This window comes from Bicyclus anynana, chromosome Z (genome assembly GCF_947172395.1).
Source record: "Bicyclus anynana chromosome Z, ilBicAnyn1.1, whole genome shotgun sequence".
In the NCBI taxonomy this organism is placed as follows: domain Eukaryota; kingdom Metazoa; phylum Arthropoda; class Insecta; order Lepidoptera; family Nymphalidae; genus Bicyclus; species Bicyclus anynana.
The window spans coordinates 7,900,633-7,920,783 of NC_069110.1; the positions used below are offsets into that span (position 1 = coordinate 7,900,633).

Consider the following 20,151-nt stretch of genomic DNA (forward strand, 5'->3'; position numbering starts at 1 on the left):
CTAACGGCAAAGACGTACCACCAAACGATTTAGCATTCCGGTACGATGTCGTGTAGAAACCGAAAGAGGCTCCTCCTAACAAGTTAGCCCGCTTCCATCTTAGATTGCATCATCACTTACCATCAGGTTAGTTTGTAGCCAAGGGCTAACTTGTGTAAAGAATAAAAAAAAACGCTGGCCAAATGCGGATTGACAGACTCCACCTAATTTTATTATTGCCACTGCCAAATTTTAATGATAATGATCAGGACCGATGGCTTAACGTGCTCTCCAAGGCACGGGCCACCACCAACTTCCCAACTCCGGGCTGGGAATTTTTATTTGAAAATTACTTATAAAAATATTAAGCTCAGTATATGGGTTGAAATCCCAGGAAGGGTTCATAACCATTTGAACCCAGGACCTGATGATCCAAAGCCTTATAGGCTAACTACTGGACCAACCAAGAACCAATATAGCTTTAAGTGTAGTCACAATTCATACATAGAATGACACTTTAATGAAATTCTGGAAATTTCTAACATACTGATTACTCGTCTAAAGAGTAGGTACCTGGGATTGGATGTCGGAATTATTTAATTACATTCCCCTTTCTTTTCTAATTAAGCGAAACGTTTGCGAAAGATTATGAACCTACGTAAATGGGGTGAAAATTAAACCTCCCTAGTAACTGTTATTTTCGGATATCAGTCCACCCTCGGTGCTGTTGAAAGATTAACGTTGAATATAAACCGACGTAGAGCCGATTTCACCACCTTTTGATATGTGTTAGATAGCTTATTTACAAGTTTTGTCTTTGTCATGCGACATTAAGTAAGAAAGGGACAAAACTTACGGCTAGACTATCCAGCACTTGTCAGTCGTGAAACCGGCCTTTAAAGTCCTAGACAAATTGACTTCCAACATTTTCACATGTGAAGGTAGGTATGTAATGTGAATACAATCGAGTGGTTCCATAAAAATATAATAAAACCCTTGTAGATGTAATCGTGATAGCGTTGTCATGAGAAATCTTATTTCACAACATTGATGTAGATATTAATACTTATCTTATTATTTTACCTTTACGTTTGACAATGTTAAAATAGTACGTCGGGTATCATCGTAGGGTCGGGTAAATTCGGTAGTGAATTAAAAATATATATTTTGTTTTTTTATAGGGTACTTGCTTGACTTGAGATATCAGCGCAAATCACAAGAGACCGGCCCTCCTTCAGACATATCTAGTAAGTATTAAGTTTTGATACATACTTAGCTTATCTAAGTACTTTATATTTTTTAACTGCTCAACTATTCTGTTCTATTTGTTGCGAATTGTTTTTTTCCTTTGTGTATTACTATTTTCCACATAAGCAATATGTTGTTGTATAATTACAGAAAATTGTATACATAAATATTTATAAATAAAATGGCTACTTGCAATATCTTTGTCCATCTAGCTATACCGAGTATGGGTAGAATCGGTTAAAGGATAGATCGATTTAGATATGCCTTAACCAACGACGTTCTTTTCGTAAAATTTCAAAAGGGAGGACGGTCTTAGGCCACTTATCTTCAAACATTTTTGATGTATTCAAATATTAAAATGTTTTGTTTGCTAAAATATGCTAGCGCTACTTTAAGGAGTAAGGTAGAGGCGTCTCTATGTACATATACTCTTATAGTATATGCATATAAATGTTAAGGAAGAATTATAAAGCTTAGCGAATTTCAATATTATGTTATTAAAATAACAGTTATGTAGGTAATTTTAAATGTTTTGTGAAATTCAATATCAAAGGGAAAATTCTCTCAAGCTCACACCTAAGAAATGGACAAAAATATTTCTTAAATTACATTGTACAATTGTCACTTTATTTACAAGAGAATAAATCATTATCACGTACTTGAAAATATGCAATATATATATATATATATATATATATATATATATAAATAATAATTATGTAAAAAATTATCAGAAATTATCTACTTTATAACACATTTGCTCGTTAAGTATCTCTTATTTCAACAAATATTGTAATGTATGACTACTCAGACAAAGATGCGAATTCATTTTCAGAAAGAGTGCACAAAGTGTGTTTCTTCGCAAATGTCGTATGACATACGTGTGCTTTGATAATAAATACAGCGTCTGCTTCATTACTATAGCTCTCGCCTTCGGCTCGAGTTGCAAAATCGCCTCGGCTGTGATTTTCAACTTACCGCACATAAAACTTAAGGTTATTTTGTGCACAACTGTAAACTCTTTTTTTTGTGTAAAAGTATGGTCCACATGACTAGAATGTTAAATTATTAACATAAATAACATTTTTTACAAAGAAAACATAAAATTGAGCAAAATCTTATTTTAGTGTGTTGCGAATCTCATTTAAGACAATGCGAATTTACCTTTTTAATATAAATAAATTGATTGATTGAATGATTATTAATATGTACATATCTAAAATGTTGCTATTCTCTATAATAAAAAATATTCAGAGAACAAAAAAAAAATTGACACCAAAATTGCAACTATCCACAGCACACAACAAGAAAATATTTTGATGATCGATGATCAAATCAATGTTTTCTTAAAATAAATACAAAACTACGTATATATTAATATGTATTGTAATTGTAAGACAATGTTCGTACAAGAAGTCATTCAGCCTGTTCAGATGAGGTGTTTTATGAGTGAAGGAAGTGAGGAAAAGCACGTAGGCATCTGAACGGAATATAATATGCAGTAAAAGTATCTCGGTTACGCGCGAGTGGACCCAAGCAAAAAACGCCTCATCTGGACAAGCATTTAGCTAGAACTGTTTATAGTTGCGGAAAAGTGCATAGTTAGTACCAGCTAGAGTAATAAAAGACCAAAATAGGGAATAGGCCAGCTGATCGATAAAAAGCTGAGAGTGAAGTTAGGCTTCATTAAAAAACTAGCGGACGCCCGAGACTTCGCCGGCGTGATAGTCTTTTTCACAAATCCCGCAGAAACCATGTATTTTTTTTCGGGAAAATGTAATAGCCAATATATTACTCCATAACCTCCATAATTCATATTTTAAGTGAAAGTACAATTAAAATAGATTCAGCCGTTCCAGAGATTAGTCCAAACAGAAAGACTGACAAAATAAGGAAAAACAGGAAGAAAATAAAGGCGACCTTATCCCTAATAGTGATATAAAAATTAAAACTTTGAACTTACAAGTATAATCGACTATCATTTACATATTTGGTTAACACTTTTTAATCATAATTACCAATTTGATTCTCGCAACCGCAACCCTGCTTGGCTATTCCTATTTCGAAATGCTGACCAAAGAAAGCGAATTTTGTAATTTTTTCTTTAGGTCAACAATGACATGTATATAATATAAACCAAATTGCTGCGTTGCCGATATTTTATGTTACCTATTTATGTATTTCCGCTAACAGGAAAAGAAGTGTCACAACTTCCTAGTGCTTAGCGTCGTAGATGATTCGATCGTACTAAGTTGTAGATACCTACAATAAAACGTGACTTAGTTTTTCATTATAAAGGCAAGGTGTTTTAAAAACTCGTGCAAATGTGACGTCACGCAGCGCGGTGTCGTAACCATTTGTTATTATTGCTCTTCTACTGTTTTTATTACGAGAGTCTATGTTAGCAAGGCTTTCCTGATATTATAAAAAGTCAAAGTAGATTTTACTAATCTTAACATGGTCAGTGGTCAATATGAAATAGTATCAGCATTACACATTGATCAGCAGTTTAATTAACCTGTAACTGTTCTTATGTATAGGTGTTATACTTAATTAGCTATTCTTTATGTTAATATGCAAAACAATGTTATTGCAAAGGTGTGCAGCGGCAAGCTCAGACTGCGTTGATAATAAGTTGCGTCGCTCTCGCCGTGTTGTTGATCGTCTTGATCATCGTGTGTCGAGGGAGGCTATCGTGGCGTTACATCAAACAAAAACTACAACCGTCGAAGGTACTATATAAAGTTAATATTACAAACAACCGCGGCACTAAGAGCTGTAGGGCTTTGACAGATTTTAATCCAGTCCGCGGCATGGACCTCAAACTTTTCGGTTAAATCCATTTTAAGAAATGAAATAAATGTCTAAAGCGGTGAAGGAAAAGCTTCGTGAGGAAACCTGCGTGCCTGAGAATTATCTTAACGTTCTATGTGTAAGCAATCTGCCAATCCGCATTGGGCCAGCGTGGTGGACTATTAGCCTATTCCCTCTCAGCCTGAGAGAAGACTCGTGCTTAAAAGCTAGGCAATGTTAATGGTGATGAGGATGATGATGATGATAATGATGATACTGATGTTGATGATGATGAATATTAAAAAGAGTCTAACTTTGTGTTTTTTAGAGTTAAAGTTCTCAGGAAGTACAGTACTGATTTTAAAAGTTTTTTTTATTAAAAGAAAGTCACGTTATATTTTGTTATATATTTTATTATTGGCTTATATTTCATCCCGGTATCTTTACGGGAAAGGAAACTGCGCGGCTGAAACCGCGGGGTGTCTGCTAGTATATGTATATGATAATGATCTATATTATCCACTTGCATATAAAGAGGGGAGGCCTGGCCCTGAAGTGGGCTGTTAAAATTGGTTGATAGGCTTAAAAAATAATGATGAAGATGAAATTTGTAAAGGTAAAAACAAAATAAGGAATTTAAAAAAAAAACACGTTTCGACTTTTGTATTAGCCCTCATTCGCAACAAAATTCAAAAAAATCAATGATATTTTTTCAGAATCGTGTCAAGCAACAGCCGACTGATCTGACTCATTACAATCCGCACGCCGAAATGCCAAAGCCGAAGCCTGAGCTTAAATTGGAAATACGAAATCCCGACCCACCGAAACGTCAAAACCAACAGCCGCTCAACGCCAAGGACCTAGACACTAGAACACAGACAGAAAAGAGCCAAGGTGCTACGACTCCAAAAACTATAAGCACTGCACTGAGTAACCGACACCCGGCAGAAGACACTACGTTAGATTTTTCATACGATAATATGGGAATGAATGTAACCCCTCCCGAACAAGCGGCCGGACATAGATTTTAAGACGCTTGTGAGTAAAATTGATATGTTAATATACTACCACATTAAAATAAATATAAGAATCGACTAGTATAGTGATTTGAAGTATTTTCGCCATTATGGTCTGATGGTCAAAACGTGATTGTAGTATCTATAAAACGCGTATAAAAAGTCAAAAAACATAGTTCGCAAAGTTTTTAATTAAATATAATATTGATTGAGTGGTAGGTAATAAATATTCAAATAATATGCTTCTAATACGCCTTCAGTAATAAGATTGGAAAAACAATAACGACCGTATACCTACATTTTTTTTGGTCATTTATTTTCTACGTTAAAAATTATTATTAAGTATAAACTTGTTGATAGGATGGTGATTTCTCGAAGATATTTTACAAAAGTATCGTTTAGATAAGTATTTTATGAATTCTTTTGGTTGCGGAAATATTTTTCTCAAGGGCCAGCACAAAATGAGAGGCACACTTTTGTAAAGATATCTCCCATTTTGTTATATTAAATAAAACAATTTTCTTATAACTTGTATTAAATATTTAATCAAAATAATTTAATGTACACGAAATCACACGTATGATAAGTCTATATGAAACATACAAAGTTATGTTAACCATAGCACATATTATGTACGCGAGTCGCTCTGTCCACTGTGGCTCTAACAATGGAATCTACTTAACTCATTAGCACAATTACAGAACTCAGTTCAATACCTACATAACAATAAGATATCAATTATCAAACTACCAAGCTACTTGAGGATAATTAATTAACATTGTTATCACTAAGAATCATAATAGGAAATTGAGTTATCATTACACAATGCATAAGCTATTATTTGGCTTAATTTATCTTACTTACTTCTAAAGTGTGGTAAATTAATTCAATGTAATTTTAATTAGTAACAGTAACTTGTTTATTAGTAATAGTAATTTGTAGTTTTCTAACTAAATATTATATAACTATTAATATTTTTAAGAGATAAAGTTAGATAATTTGTGAGGTTTTGTGAAGATAATGTATATTAAGCGAGTAAAAGCGCGGGGGTCTGCTAATTATTAATATTAGGTAGTTTCGCATATTTTGTCAGCTAGAATTACCCGGATTCGTTAAAATTCTACAAGATTTATTAATTAAAGCATAGGTTACATGTTATATACGTAATAATTATGTAATTACATTTTATATCCAAATATTAACTTTCATGCTTATACCGAACACATTATAAATGATAATTATATTATTATTGATCAGTGATCTTAAATTATTAGATATGGCACTAGCACGACGAAACTGAGGCGAATAAAGTACCCAATTGACTTCATTTCATTATTAGTCGCATAGTAAAGAACGAATGTTATTTGAGTAACAAAATTACAATATCTACAATGCCGAGTTGTCTGTTCAGGAAGTGTAAAAACTATGTATAGAAAATAGTCCTCAACACCCTGTATATATACATAAATATATAATGAAAGTAAACACAAAATTTAGCATGTGTGCGCCCAGTGGAGTAGCTAACACTTTATAAGCCTTTGGAACACTTTTTGAGGTGATTTTATAGGCACGTAACGTATCTAATAGTATAATACCATTGCTTACGATTGTATTATCTAACTAGATTTAGTATTATATAAAACGAAATCCTGCGACTGATTTCATACGTTTCATCGAGTTGAAGAAATTAATAAATAAACATTTTTAGATATTCAATGCACCAGCACCACTATTGGTCAATTAATTTAACTACATATTTTGCTGTGTATATTAATGATTAAAATTAACAATTGTTAAACTTAATGGAAAATAAAAAAGAATATTGTACAGGTATACAATTTATACAAAAAGTCTCAAGTCTTATAAAAATGTTTAACGTAAGTTAATGTTAAATTATAATCAGATTTATACACTTAATTAATTTATCTATAAGAGAACGTGTTATTGATTAGGAATAACTTGAATAAACTTTACAGCGTGGCTGAGTTTTCTTTAATTTTAATGAATAATTGTGTTTGTTCTTGTTGTACTGTTGCTATTCATACATCAAAAGCTTATCCCTTTTATAAGTTATAATTTAAAAAATATTTAGAATAGGTAGGTATGTATTTTGGTTCCAATTACACTGTTTAATTTATTATTTATTTATCAAAAATACATAGTTAACGATAAAAGGTAAATTGTGCGGATAACCACAAAAATCACAACGATTTGACGTTGGTCCATCTGCATTTAAATTTAAAAAACAACTTTTAATTTATAATATATTGTATAAGGTCACAACTTCATTAATACACTAAATTAAATTAGGCAAGGACTTATTAATATCTTACTCGTCTGTCATATTCATACTTTTTTTTTCTTTATAATTATGTACGAATGATAATTTGTAAAAGCTCTTTAAAGTCCATTTGTTGGGCGGCAAAACAATAATTCATACTTATTAACTTATGTAAAATACCGTTTCAATTTTCTTTTAATAATAAAATGTTAAAATACATAATTATTATATTAAAATTGCCTTTCCAGTTCGAAGCTTTTGGCTTTCTGGTTTAAGCCGGCTAAGCCGATTAATGGAGCTCCGATATAAAATTATTTGGAAAATGTTTTTGAAATATCTCTTACTATTGCGGTGTTACGAATAAACATAAGTAAGTGAAGTGTAATACTTTATAAGCTTCTTACGCATGTTATATTTATTAACACGTATTTTAGGTTTATGTATCATCGGTGTTGAGAAGTATTTGTAAAAGAAATTGATTATGAATAGCAATCAAATTAAATTGTATCTATAAAGCCGGATTTATATTTTTCTGACGTGTCGTGTCGTGACGCGTCAGAACAGAATCGGTATCATACATTTTGTATGGTAACGTTTACACTTATGTGTTGTGACATGTCGTGATGGCTTCTGATGCGTCATATACATAATGTATGAAACTGATTCTGTTCTATGTGCCTAGTGGGAGTTTTCAATATTTTCATACTGTTACTATCACGTTGACGTAAACGCAAATTTATATGGAATTGAAACAGTTGTGCAGTAGTGCCACTAGATGGCGGTGTTTCAATTCCTTAGATATTCGCGTTTACGTTACGTGACAGTAACAGTATCAAACTGCCACTAGGCCCTCTGATGTGTTACAACACGACACTTCAGAGAAATGTAAATCCTCCTTAAATGTTTAATTTTCATGTTAACGCTTTAATTTTTGTTTTTGTCTTTTGTTTTTGTGTTTGAATGTACATTAAATTGTATCTTGTATTGTAGCTTTGGTATTGTATTGTATTGTAGCTTTAGTATGTTACGGCTTAGAATAGGATCTGTATCTAGTATCAACGTCGAGCTGCTTTAAGCAATCGACATGTGTGCAAGTATGTCTGACCACTTACTCGTGCTTAATTATAAATGAAAGTAGGGGAAGATATAGATTAGATTTATACAAAACGTATTAAATTCTAAGTGTACATTTTATTATGTGCTGTGTATCTAAACTGATGAAATAACTTTAAACCGATATGCATAGCCAGACATACCCTATTTTATGAAGATTGAAATTTTATTAGCGCATGCCTTTGTTGCTTGAGGGTCTGGATCCTTGAAATCTTCCAAAGCAAGTCCAGTACAAACTCCATAATTGGATACATACCTAGGAGCATAGAATGACATAATTTCAGCCATCAAAAAATGATGTATTGTCTGGCTATAGCAAGATCTCGGCCCACTTCTATAGATTGCTTTATTCGTAACAGTAGATTTCTAAGAGACATTCTATGTTGCAATCTACTAACAAAGAGCGCAACATACTTTTATGGTGCGAGATCAACATATCCATATTTTGCTTCCGTCTTTACTTATGTACCTTTAGCAACTTGTCTTGGAATCATGTTACTTATTTTATATGTTTATTGTCAATGTTAATGGCCTCAAACTCAAAAGATTAGCTTTTCCATTGTTAGCTTCAAAAAAGCCTATATAAGTTTATAATAGTTTAAAAGAAAAAATATCTTACTGCACTTTTGAAACGTCAAGGTTGACTATTTGTAAAGACTCTACCTCCGGTTCGGAAAGCAGGTTCAATTGAGAAGAGCCGGTAAGAAAGTCAACAGTTGTAACATACAGTATAATTTACTTTCATATACCTACTTATGTTTGCAAGTTACAGCAGGTAAGGGCAAATGCAATTTAATCTCGTGCGCGATAGCACAGATTCTCAGAATAGATACCAATTTCGTTGTCGATACCAATTACGTAATTGCATAGGTAGTTAGGATTGTGCTGGATTTCTAGTATTCTCCAGCCGCTACGACATATTATCATTATCTCGAAGGAAATCTAAGAATTCTTGATTCTAAAGTAAATACGAGTTATAGGAATTATATATGATTTCATATAATTGTAAAGCGGATATCGATTAAGAGAAAAACAGTATGTCAGAGCCCTTGACTTTTGAAGAATTATTTATTGCTCTGTTTTCTTACTTCCATCAAAAATTTTGTCTGAGTAATGGTGAGCGTTCATTACGAAAAAGCTTACTGTTTTTGGCTTTGTCTATAAATAAAAATAATCTTTCGAAGATTGTTGACATATACCTAACTTTGAAATGAATAACTGCTATTTCATCCCAATTTGAGCATGCTTGCAAAATAATACCATCATAATATCAAAAGTAAAATGTATCGGCTTTTTTTTGATTATAAGTACTCGAATTCTCAACCTCTAATATTATCAATTTTATTACACTCGCACCTAGCCGCCAGAGTAATGAATTTTTAAACTTCAAATTACTATATCTTAAACGAATTAAAATCGTTTATTTACTTTATTGGAAGACTCTGCTTATCCAATTTTATTACTATGAACTATCTACGTTATATAATATGTAAATATTTAAACTATTTTTTAAAGTTATTAAGTAAGTATAACTAATCTACGACAGTCCATACAAAACATTCCAATTAGTGTAGATAAGAGAGTTAAAATTAAGAATTTAATTAAAATAGGATTAAGAAAGATTTAGAAAATCTTATTAGGCTAACTGTAATATCTGCTTTGATAGTTCTGTTAGGGTATTGTTAATTTGGAGCATTCTTATTTTAAGAGTATAAAATACTTATAATAATAATATGCTCCCGACCGACTTTTCGGTCACGGCGGCTAATCTCATGGTGAGATTAACCATGTACGCAGGAGATATTATAGTGCACAAGTGTGTGCGCAAGCACAGGTGCACTCTCTCTTCCCTCACTCTCGAAATCCGATGGGACGGCAGACCGACACGACCGGTGAGAGATCAGGCGCAGGACCGACGGCTTTACGTGCTCTCCGAGGCACGGGGGTGTACTAACACCGCCAACTTCCCAACTCCAGGCTGCTATTAAGATTTTCCTTGTAAGAAAAATCCCAATAACCTATGTTGTATATTAATTATATGAATTACAATGACATCCGAATTGTTGTGTCGAGACGCATTTGTCCGTGTTTGTCGTAATTACTAAAATACATGCAGGTTAAACTCGTTGGAAGTGGTTGATTGAATGTATCTGAATGACAAATATTAGTGAGCTTTGAGTTGTTCTTACTGTCAAAGTTTGCACTCGATTTGTTTACCCTGACTTGACTGAGACTGAGTCAGAAAATCTATCAGTAGGTATAATACGATGATACAAATCTCAAAATTATTTTTGCAAATATATCGAAATCTTGAATCTTGAGCATCTATATAATTGCATATTTGATTGTTTATTAATAAGTAAATAAAATTAAATATTGGATACCTACAACTTTGCTCCCGGAGTAATATTTCAAACTTCGAAGATAATTATTATTAAAAACTATCTATTTATTCGGTTTTTATGAAATGTATATATCTGGCTACTAATTTTCCATTAATTGGTAATGTTCTACCGAGAACTGTGGTGTCACCAAATTCAGGGCAACAGCCGAAAACTAGCGCTGCGTGCTCCAGCATTTGCTTGGTGTGCATAAAGCTTAGCACCGAGTATTTTTTTATACACCCACGACGCTACGGAGAGGGAAGGTATATGTGGTGTGAGAGGTTGTTCGTACAAACCAATGTCGCCACTTTTCTACAAAACTACTAGTCCGACTTTGATGTTATAATATGAATAATAGATAATATTAAATGTCTTTATTTCGACGACTACTCACCGCTTACACCATTTATTATTTACGAGCCAAGTTGTACACCTTCATAACTAACGTAAAATTTTAAAATAATATTCAAAACAGTCCAAGATTTATAATAAATAAAACAAAATCTGTTATTAATTATTAGCTTATTATCTATGTTGGTACGAGGTACAAAATACTAATACTAAATCTAAAATTAATTTGAATATCTGACCCTACTTACTGATGCACCGTGCCTCAATATGTGGCAGTTGAATTGTCAACAACCACCCTCAGGAGGGTGTGGGTGCTCCCCCTTACCCTGTTCGTCAGCGATGTAATTCGTTTGCGTATGACTGTAGAAGATCTGTCTATTCCTCCATACGCAAACATAACTGAGATAGCTTAAAATACTATTCATACAAAAGATACAACGTTTTAACTTCAATGATAGTTTCATCTTTGGAGGCAACATCATCTGATTATTAAAACAACTTATTGAAATATGATTTCAATGTCGGAACTGAAAAGTAAAAATCTAGGAATTAGCGGCCTTTAACCCTTCTTTTGAAAATTATGTAACGTCCGTAGTTTTTTGACCCGATCTGTGATTTATTCATAAAAACACAATATTATAATTAGTTCGAGCACTGGGAATGGGCATTTCAAATATAAAATCATAATTATCATCAGTCATATTTTACAGAAATTTAAACATTGTTAACTAGAGTGAAAATAATTAAATTACTAATAATAAAATCAGATTATCGTATATTGACGATTATACAGCATGTTATTTTGGAAGTAACCAGTGATGCGTTAACTTAAATCGAGGTTAAAATTGAATGTAGGTATTACATTTTTTTGTGTATGGTGTAATTGCCGAGTTGTTTATTTGAAGATTGATTTAGGTAATTTTTTTTTTATACAGCGTGATTTTTCGAAATATTGAATATAATGTCTATATATTATATAAATGAATCCATATACCCTTTGGTCACGCCATCACACGTGAACGGCTAGAGCGGTTTCACTATTTTTTTATGTCTTTGTTATTGTCAGAAGAAGGTTCTTATGACAGAAAAAAATAATAAATTAAAGGGGTAGGGTACGGGTAGGATAGGGGTATGGTAGGGGTAGGGTACGGGTAGGATAGGGGTATGGTAGGGGTAGGGTACGGGTAGGATAGGGGTATGGTAGGGGTAGGGTAGGGGTCGGGTAAGTTAGGGGTGGGGTATTGGTAGTTGAAAGTTTACATCGAGTTTCACGCGGACAAAGACGCGGGCGTCCGGTAGTAATATAATAAAAAATAAAATAAGTATCGGTCTACCGCGGTGAAAGATTAAAAACAAGATTTCTTGAAGTTATGTCTTATATCATCAAGCGAAAATTAATATTTTTTTTTAATAATGTAGGTAGGTTATTAATATTTTTATTTACGAGTATTATTATATATCTTGATGTAAGTTATAGTTTAATTATATCTGCGGCAACAGTATACTTAAAAAGCTTTAGAAATGCATTTTGCGTATTATTTTTTCATATTATTAATTTTAGTAATTTAATTAATTTTCTAAATATCATAGATCTGAGTAATGCGTTTGACGATTTCTTAGATAAAGTTTTCCTTAATATGCAAATATTTTACTTTATTCAGCTTTAACAGCTGGCCTATTCCCATAATTTGGTCTTTATTATCAACCTATTAAAATAAAATAATATAAGTGAAGCCGGATTTATATTTGTCTGACGTGTCGTGTTGAGCACAGAATCGGTGTCCATACATTTTGTTTGCGGACCATCACAAGCCATCACGAAATGTCACAACACCTATTGTAAACGTTGCCATATAAAATCCATGATACCGATTCTGTTCTGATGCATTGCAACACGACACATCAGATAAATAGAAATTACTGAAATATAATATTCGTTCGACTATAATATTTATATAATAACAATAAAAAAAATGTTTGTATTGACGAAAAAAGCGCATTATAGTTAATTTGCATGCATTAAAAATAAATACGTTTATGATAATGATTAAAAGAGTTTAGGCACTTTAGGTTTAAATCTTAACAACCATCTTATTATATATTAATAATAATAACAGTAGGTAATTGTAGACATAAATTTTAGAACTGTAGTCATTGTACATAACGTGAGCCCTCAGGTGATCCGTCCAATTCATATAGTTGTAAAATGTATAAGAATTTGTATTAATAATTATTAGAATTAATATAATTAAACCTAGTGTAACATTCTAATATATAAAATTGCGAATTTTGATATAATTAAATTTTATAAATTTTGACTTGTGGTTCAGTTCAAACGAATTTTATTGTTGATACACAAAGAATTTTGAATTTAATATTAGTAATTGTTACTGTAAATTAGATAAAATAAAATAAATATAATACATTTTTGCTTTTATTTAACCGCTCGATAGTTTTAGAAGTAAAAGCAAAATATTTCTGACTTTTTAAATTATAATTTTATTTGTCATCAGTGAAGTATCTTTCATATTTTTGCAAGGTTTTGTATGAGTATGGATTGTATTCATATTTGTCTAAAATCTTTTGGAGTTTCCTTCGAACCATCTTGTTTTTATGTTTCTGAAGCATATCAGCATAGACATCAGAAAAAGGCATGATGTTAATGCCCCCATCTTTTGTCACTAATCCATGTATTCCTGGTACAAAGCCTGTTGATGGTCGAAGATAAGACGGGTAGTATGAGATTGAATCTTGAGATGACACTGGATTTAAATGTGAGTATGAATATGGATTTGATAATACAGATATTGAAGATGAAGGATGTGCAGGAAATAGGGGAATTGGTGGAGGTGGCCCATTTAATGGTGAATTAGGCATAGGCAATATTGGAATGGGTGGAGGTAACATAGGGTAAGGTGGAGGTAATATAGGAAGAGGTGGAGGCAATATTGGAAGTGGTGGAGGTGGCATTGGAATTAACACTGGAGGTGATTGAGGTAGATCAGCTGGCGGTTCTTCAGAACTTGGTGGTGTTATTGTACTATCAAATTCACAAAAATCTGGTATAGCTCTTGGATACCAGTAAAGAGGATTACAAGGATCAGCTCCAGGAGGTAGTTTATTATTCATAGAGCTCATTTTAATATTATCCATATAGCTTATACCAGATATAGAGCAATGTGCTGCATGTTTCCATATTAGCAACTATAAGTTCTGAAAAAAATAATTATATTATTATTTTAGATATCACTAAATTTAATATGAAGATACTTGAATGACACCTGTCTCTGCTTTTATGACTATGTTAAAGTTTTAGCCACATATAGTTGGAAGAACCGATGTTTGTCGGGAATGGCGATCCTTCACCGGAAAGTAATGGTCGACAAACATCAAGCAGTGGACGTCTATCGGCTGATAATGATTATGATGATACTAATTAACGGCTATGACAGTCTAAGTACATTGCTTACGAACTTTGTATTTTTATAGAATTTGAACAAAATTGATTAGTCAGATTAACAAAAGATCACTATTTCCTCACCCAAAAAAATATTTTAATTTTTAGGTCTGCCATATATAATACTTGATTGTGATGATTGGAGTTGTGATTTGAGCAAAATGTCTCACTATACTACTTACTAATATTTACTTTCTCATACCAATGAAAGGATTTTTTTGCGCAGACAATGGGTTCGCGTTTATTGTTTTCATAGAACAATGAGCATAGAAAAAAAGTAAATGTTCAAGTAAGTCGTGAAATGTCTGAATTTAATAATACTGATTAATTTGATATTTAACCGTCTGCAAAAAAGGAGGAGGTTCTCAATTCGAGCCTATGTTTTTTTTTTGTGTATGTTACTCGATTACTCGAAGACGCCTGGACCGATTTTTTTATGAATATTCATTTTGAGTTTGAAAGGGAATTGTCCCATTCAGGATGTGACAATGGGATCCTGGAGAAATCGAGGGGAACTTTCAAAAATTGTAAGGGTAACTATAGCGTTCAATATTTTGGTCTACAAAGGTCAAAGTATACAAGGTCTGGAGTCGATCTGATGATGGAGCCGAAGCACACGAGGGAACTCATTAACGATTTACAGTAGTTATCTTGTATTTGGGCTTGAATAATTTGTTTCGAAGAGAACTTTTTTGACGACCTCCGTGGCGCAGTGGTATGCGCGGTGGATTTAGAAAACGGAGGTCCTGGGTTCGATCCCCGGCTGGGCAGATTGAGATTTTCTTAATTGGTCCAAGTCTGGCTGGTGGAAGGCTTCGGCCGTGGCCAGTTACCACCCTACCGGCAAAGACGTACCGCCAAGCGATTCTGAAGGTCTGGCGATGAAGACGAGGGATAATTAAAGGAACACCTCAACGGTGTACAGTAGTTGCCTTATGATTGGGCTTCATTAATTGGTATTTATGAGAACTTTCCACCTAGATAGGTTGTGACTATCATTAAGGCACTGATGATGAAGACGAAGGATAGGGAATGAAACTCCTCAACGGTTTACAGTAGCTACTTTGTGATTCCGAGAAAACTTCAGAGCTCTGAAATTTTTGAATATGGAGGTCAATTTTGGGGAGCAAGATGGAAAAGACAAAAATATATATTCAAACTGCATCATGTGACACATCAAATGAAAGAGCTTGTTTAAAATAATCTCAAATATAATATGTATATATTTTTAATTTTAAAATAAATAGTATTCAAGTAATTAAGAAAAATGTTCAAATATTGACCATTCCCCCCTCTTATATTACGAAAAATTTTGAGAAAAATGCAGAACTTAGCTTTATTTACTTGAAGAACTTCAGAACTCTGGAATTTTTGAATATGAAGGTCACTTTTGGGGTGCAACAAGGAAAATTATAATTAAAAATTCAAAGTGCATCGTGTTACATATGAAATGAAAGAGTTTGTTATGAGGATCACAAATATATTTTATTTGTAATTTTGAAATAAATAGTTTCCATGTTAATCAATAAAACCTACGAGAATTGTACATACATACTCTCACATATATTGGCGCGCTCTAGACGCACAGCGTTCACGGCGGACGGAGGTCCTGGGTGTATTCACGCCGCGAAGCAGTGAATTTAAAATTTACACAAATACAGTACTACTATTATTACTACTACTATTCATATTAGTTCTACTACTAACACAGTAAGTACTAGAAAATGTAAAAATTTTCAATCCCAATTCAATCAAAAATGTTTAGTTTAACAAAGTCATTATCATTATCATGATCAACGTTGTTAATCATCATCATCATCATGATGATGATCAACGTTGTTAATCACCATCATCATGATATGATGATGATAATGATGATGACGTTGTTAAATTAAATCGTAATTCTGCCAAAATTCACTCAAAATTGGCAAACTGCTTAGATTGTGTAAGGTTAAGGTTATTTTTTTTTTTAATAATAATTATTTTCTCCACAGATTTTCGATTAAGTACGGTTAGGTTAGATTAGGTTCGAGTGATGCAACAATACCTTTGTCTCATGTACTCATTGATATCTTGAATGTATAACATTTCTATTTAGGTATTGTGTAGATTTTGTCGGAAATGTGTGTAATATAATTTATTTCATACATTTCCGGACTATTATAGGAATAACGACTCAGTGTTGAGCACGTGTCTCTTGTCAGAATGAGAGGGGTTAGGCTGATGATCCACTACGGCCCAATGAAGATTGGTAGATTTCACACACGTACCTTGTGAAGTAGGAAAATTCTCAGGTAAGCAGGTTTCCTCAGGATGTTTTTCCTTCACCGTTTGAGACATCTGCGATATTGGTATCTTGGAAGTGAATTCCCGGTGACCTAATTCGAACCTTCGTCCTCTGAATCAGGGAGAAGTGGTGGCAGAGTGGGTTTACTGGGTATCACATGTTACTTACTTACTTCTTGGGTATTGTATGCAATGACGTATTACATATATTTCCAGTAGCATAGATAAATATTTAATTTAACGAAACGAGCCCAAATATTTTTTATTTTTTATTTTATGTTGGATTCCAAAAAACATGATAGTAAAACATCGTTCGAAAACCCCTTAACCCGAAGGCCGTGGGTTCGATTCCCATAACTGGAAAATATACGCGAGTTCCACTTGCACTTGTCCGGTTTTTTATTTCCCTTTAGGCTTTTAAGATACATTTATATTGTACCGTACGTAAGAGTTCAATTCATGAATAATAATAATAATGAGCGTTCTAAACGCGACCGAGCTCGAAAGATCGTGAGGCTGTACTCGATGTGCCTTCGTCTTCAGCAGAACAAATCGTCTCACCGTCAGCACCTGTCCACGAAGAAACTGAAACTAATTCTATATGACGAGAACCTTGTGAGAGCCGACACAGAGAAACGGCCGCGTGGCGCAGTGGGTAGTGAGCCTGCTTTCGTCATCCACGGCCGTGGGTTCGATTCCTATACTGGAAAATATTTGTATAATAAGCATGGGTCTGTCTGTGTGTATTTATACATTATATTAGTATTTATATGTAGTATATAAATGTATATCAACTATCTTAGTACCCATAACACAAGCTACTCAATACCTATGCTTACTTTGGTCATATGTATTGATGTGTTTTATTTAAGTACATTAATTTATATATAAAAAAGACAAAAAACGTAAGTAACTGGGTTTGGCTCACGAGGTTACCCCCATGTGGCATGTGGAGTTCTTAGGAATTATCTCTGCATTGTTATATCTGCACCACGCGGTCGTCACAGTTTTTAATGGGAATCAACCGTGAAAGTTAAATTTTGGATATGATGTGGGGGGAGCCTATAGTTTTTTGAAGTTTCCTGTGATACCATTTTTTATTGAATCAAAAATAGTGATGTGACAAAGTAAACGATCATGATTCACTCAATATGTTCTGAACCAAATTAGTAAATAATTTTAATAAATTACAGTAACATCTGTTATTTATTAAGAAATTTCTCAGTCTATGGCTTAATGATAAACGTAAAACCTATTTTGAGTCACAGTGATGAAAATAAAATGATTCTAAGACCTTATTTAATTTGACTAATAACTGAGACAAATAAAATTAAATGAATGCTTTTAATTAATAGATCAGATTTTTCATGTCATGTTATTAATGACTAGCAACGCCTGTGACTTCGTCCGCGTAAGTAAGTTACCTACTTCAGTATTATTGTATTCCAGAATGATTAAAGAACGAATGAAAAAAAATACACAATAGCAAAGATTTTTTACTATCTCTATAAAATTTACCATCTCTATTAATAAAATATTGTTGCATAAATAGGGTAGTTGACTCATATCAAATTTAATATACACAATATTATTTTTTTGTATTACATGAAATTAGGATTAATTTTAAAATTGTTAAAACCCAATGTCATTTAATGTGACATAAGTTTAAACTAGATATTTTAAAATGGAAGATAAAATGTAAAGAAATATTGAAGGAGTTCCGATAACAACACATTAGCCCCTGCTCAGTATAGAACCGTATGCACTTTCGTTGATCTTCGGAAAACCGATATTAGAGTCATAAATATATTGTTATTTTTATCTGTCTCTACTTTTTCTTCATCTTTATTTTCATCATCAGACGATTCTAAACTTAGTTTTTGCGTTGGCTTAGGCTCTAGATATTAGTTTTAAATTGTAGTTTTTCGACCATCACAGAGTCGAACACTTGAATAGTCATTGTTTATTCAATGCAAACAAACAAACAAATCTTTCCCCTATATAATATTAGTATCTATAATAAGTCGGGTTTGTTACAATACTTACAACAGAAGAACGGCCTTAGAACCAGGAGGTATTAAAATAGGATAGGGGTAGGGAATGAGTCAAAGCGAAGCTTGACAGGGTCCGCTACTAGATAATAATTAGCATACTAGTGAACCCGCCATCCTCCCAAAAACGCCAAGTTTATGAGGATGGAGGAGGATTTTGTAACTAAATAACAACTGTAACACTTTTTTTGTACAATAAATATTTTATTGTTAGAATTTTATTATAAATTTCATTAGGTACTCTAAATTTTCAAATCAAAAGTAGTGATACTCTCAGAGACTAGGGCAAATAGGTAAAAATTGGTCAATAATTTACACAATTTTTCTTTCAACCGTCTGTCACTAAGCGTTATAATAGAAATTACTGTTCAAAATTCCTCTTTGAGAGTGAATGATCTGAGGCACTATTTTTTACATACAGAACAGGTCATCGCTATGACAATAAATATGGTATCATTATTTTACAAAGTGACATTAGCATCTGTCAGAAAATTCGCACGATTAATGATTATACTATAGTAAAGGTGAATCTCAAATTCTTGATCAAGATTTATTATATGCAATTTGCGCCATTTTGAAAAAAATGGTTAACTTTAGTTTTTTTACAACTATATTTTATAAATATCCGTTATTATACGATAATTTTGACTCTACAATTTTTTCTTGCTTTTTGTTAATTAAGGTCTGAAACATTTTTTTACCTATCATTCGTCGTTATTGAGCTATCGATCGAAAAAGTGAAAAATTCTTCGTTACCTAGCTTGTTTCACTATGATGCAAATTGGTTCCGGCCCGTCATCGTGCGGAGCTTGTCTGCCAACTCCAGACAACAGCTGACAACAAAGCGTACAACAACTTGTTGTTGTACATATTTCGTGTAAAGATTCCAAGGTATCTTTACACGAAATATGAGGCCACTTTTGTCTACTTAATAACTCAATGTCTATTCATCATGAAACTTGATATTTGGTTTACTTATTAAATACTGTAAGCTTGACTAGAATAACAAATTTCATAACTACCAGCTCAAACAGTTTTTGCGTTAATAACATCAAAAAATTGTTAAATTTAAAGTGACACGAGTATACCTCGTACCTATACATAAAATATTTACCCACTTCTAGATGACCAGTGAAAATTTGGTATCCAGCTAGGTCTTTTTGTTTATATAAAGTAAAAAATTCCAAAACAG

The 20,151-nt window shown here is 32.8% G+C and overlaps 2 protein-coding genes across 2 annotated transcripts in view; one reads left to right on the forward strand and one right to left on the reverse strand.

Moving 5' to 3' along the window:
• Positions 1-13,590, forward strand: part of LOC112050367 (protein grindelwald) — a 39,527-nt gene extending 25,937 nt beyond the window's left edge. Inside the window, exons 3-5 of the mRNA XM_024088658.2 lie at positions 1,161-1,226; positions 3,826-3,959; positions 4,737-13,590. Coding sequence (XP_023944426.1) covers positions 1,161-1,226; positions 3,826-3,959; positions 4,737-5,051 — 515 coding nt within the window. The 3' untranslated portion in view covers positions 5,052-13,590. The remainder of the gene's footprint in view (positions 1-1,160; positions 1,227-3,825; positions 3,960-4,736) is intronic.
• A 74-nt stretch (positions 13,591-13,664) lies between these two features.
• Positions 13,665-14,318, reverse strand: LOC112056818 (merozoite surface protein CMZ-8-like). The gene has a single exon (XM_024097332.2). The coding sequence runs from the start codon at positions 14,316-14,318 to the stop codon at positions 13,665-13,667; it is 654 nt and encodes a 217-aa protein (XP_023953100.2).
• Between the last annotated feature and the right edge of the window lie 5,833 nt (positions 14,319-20,151).

Excerpts from the sequence above, each read along its gene's own strand:
- LOC112056818 (XM_024097332.2), bottom strand. The coding sequence starts at position 14,318 with ATGGATAATATTAAAATGAGCTCTATGAATAATAAACTACCTCCTGGA.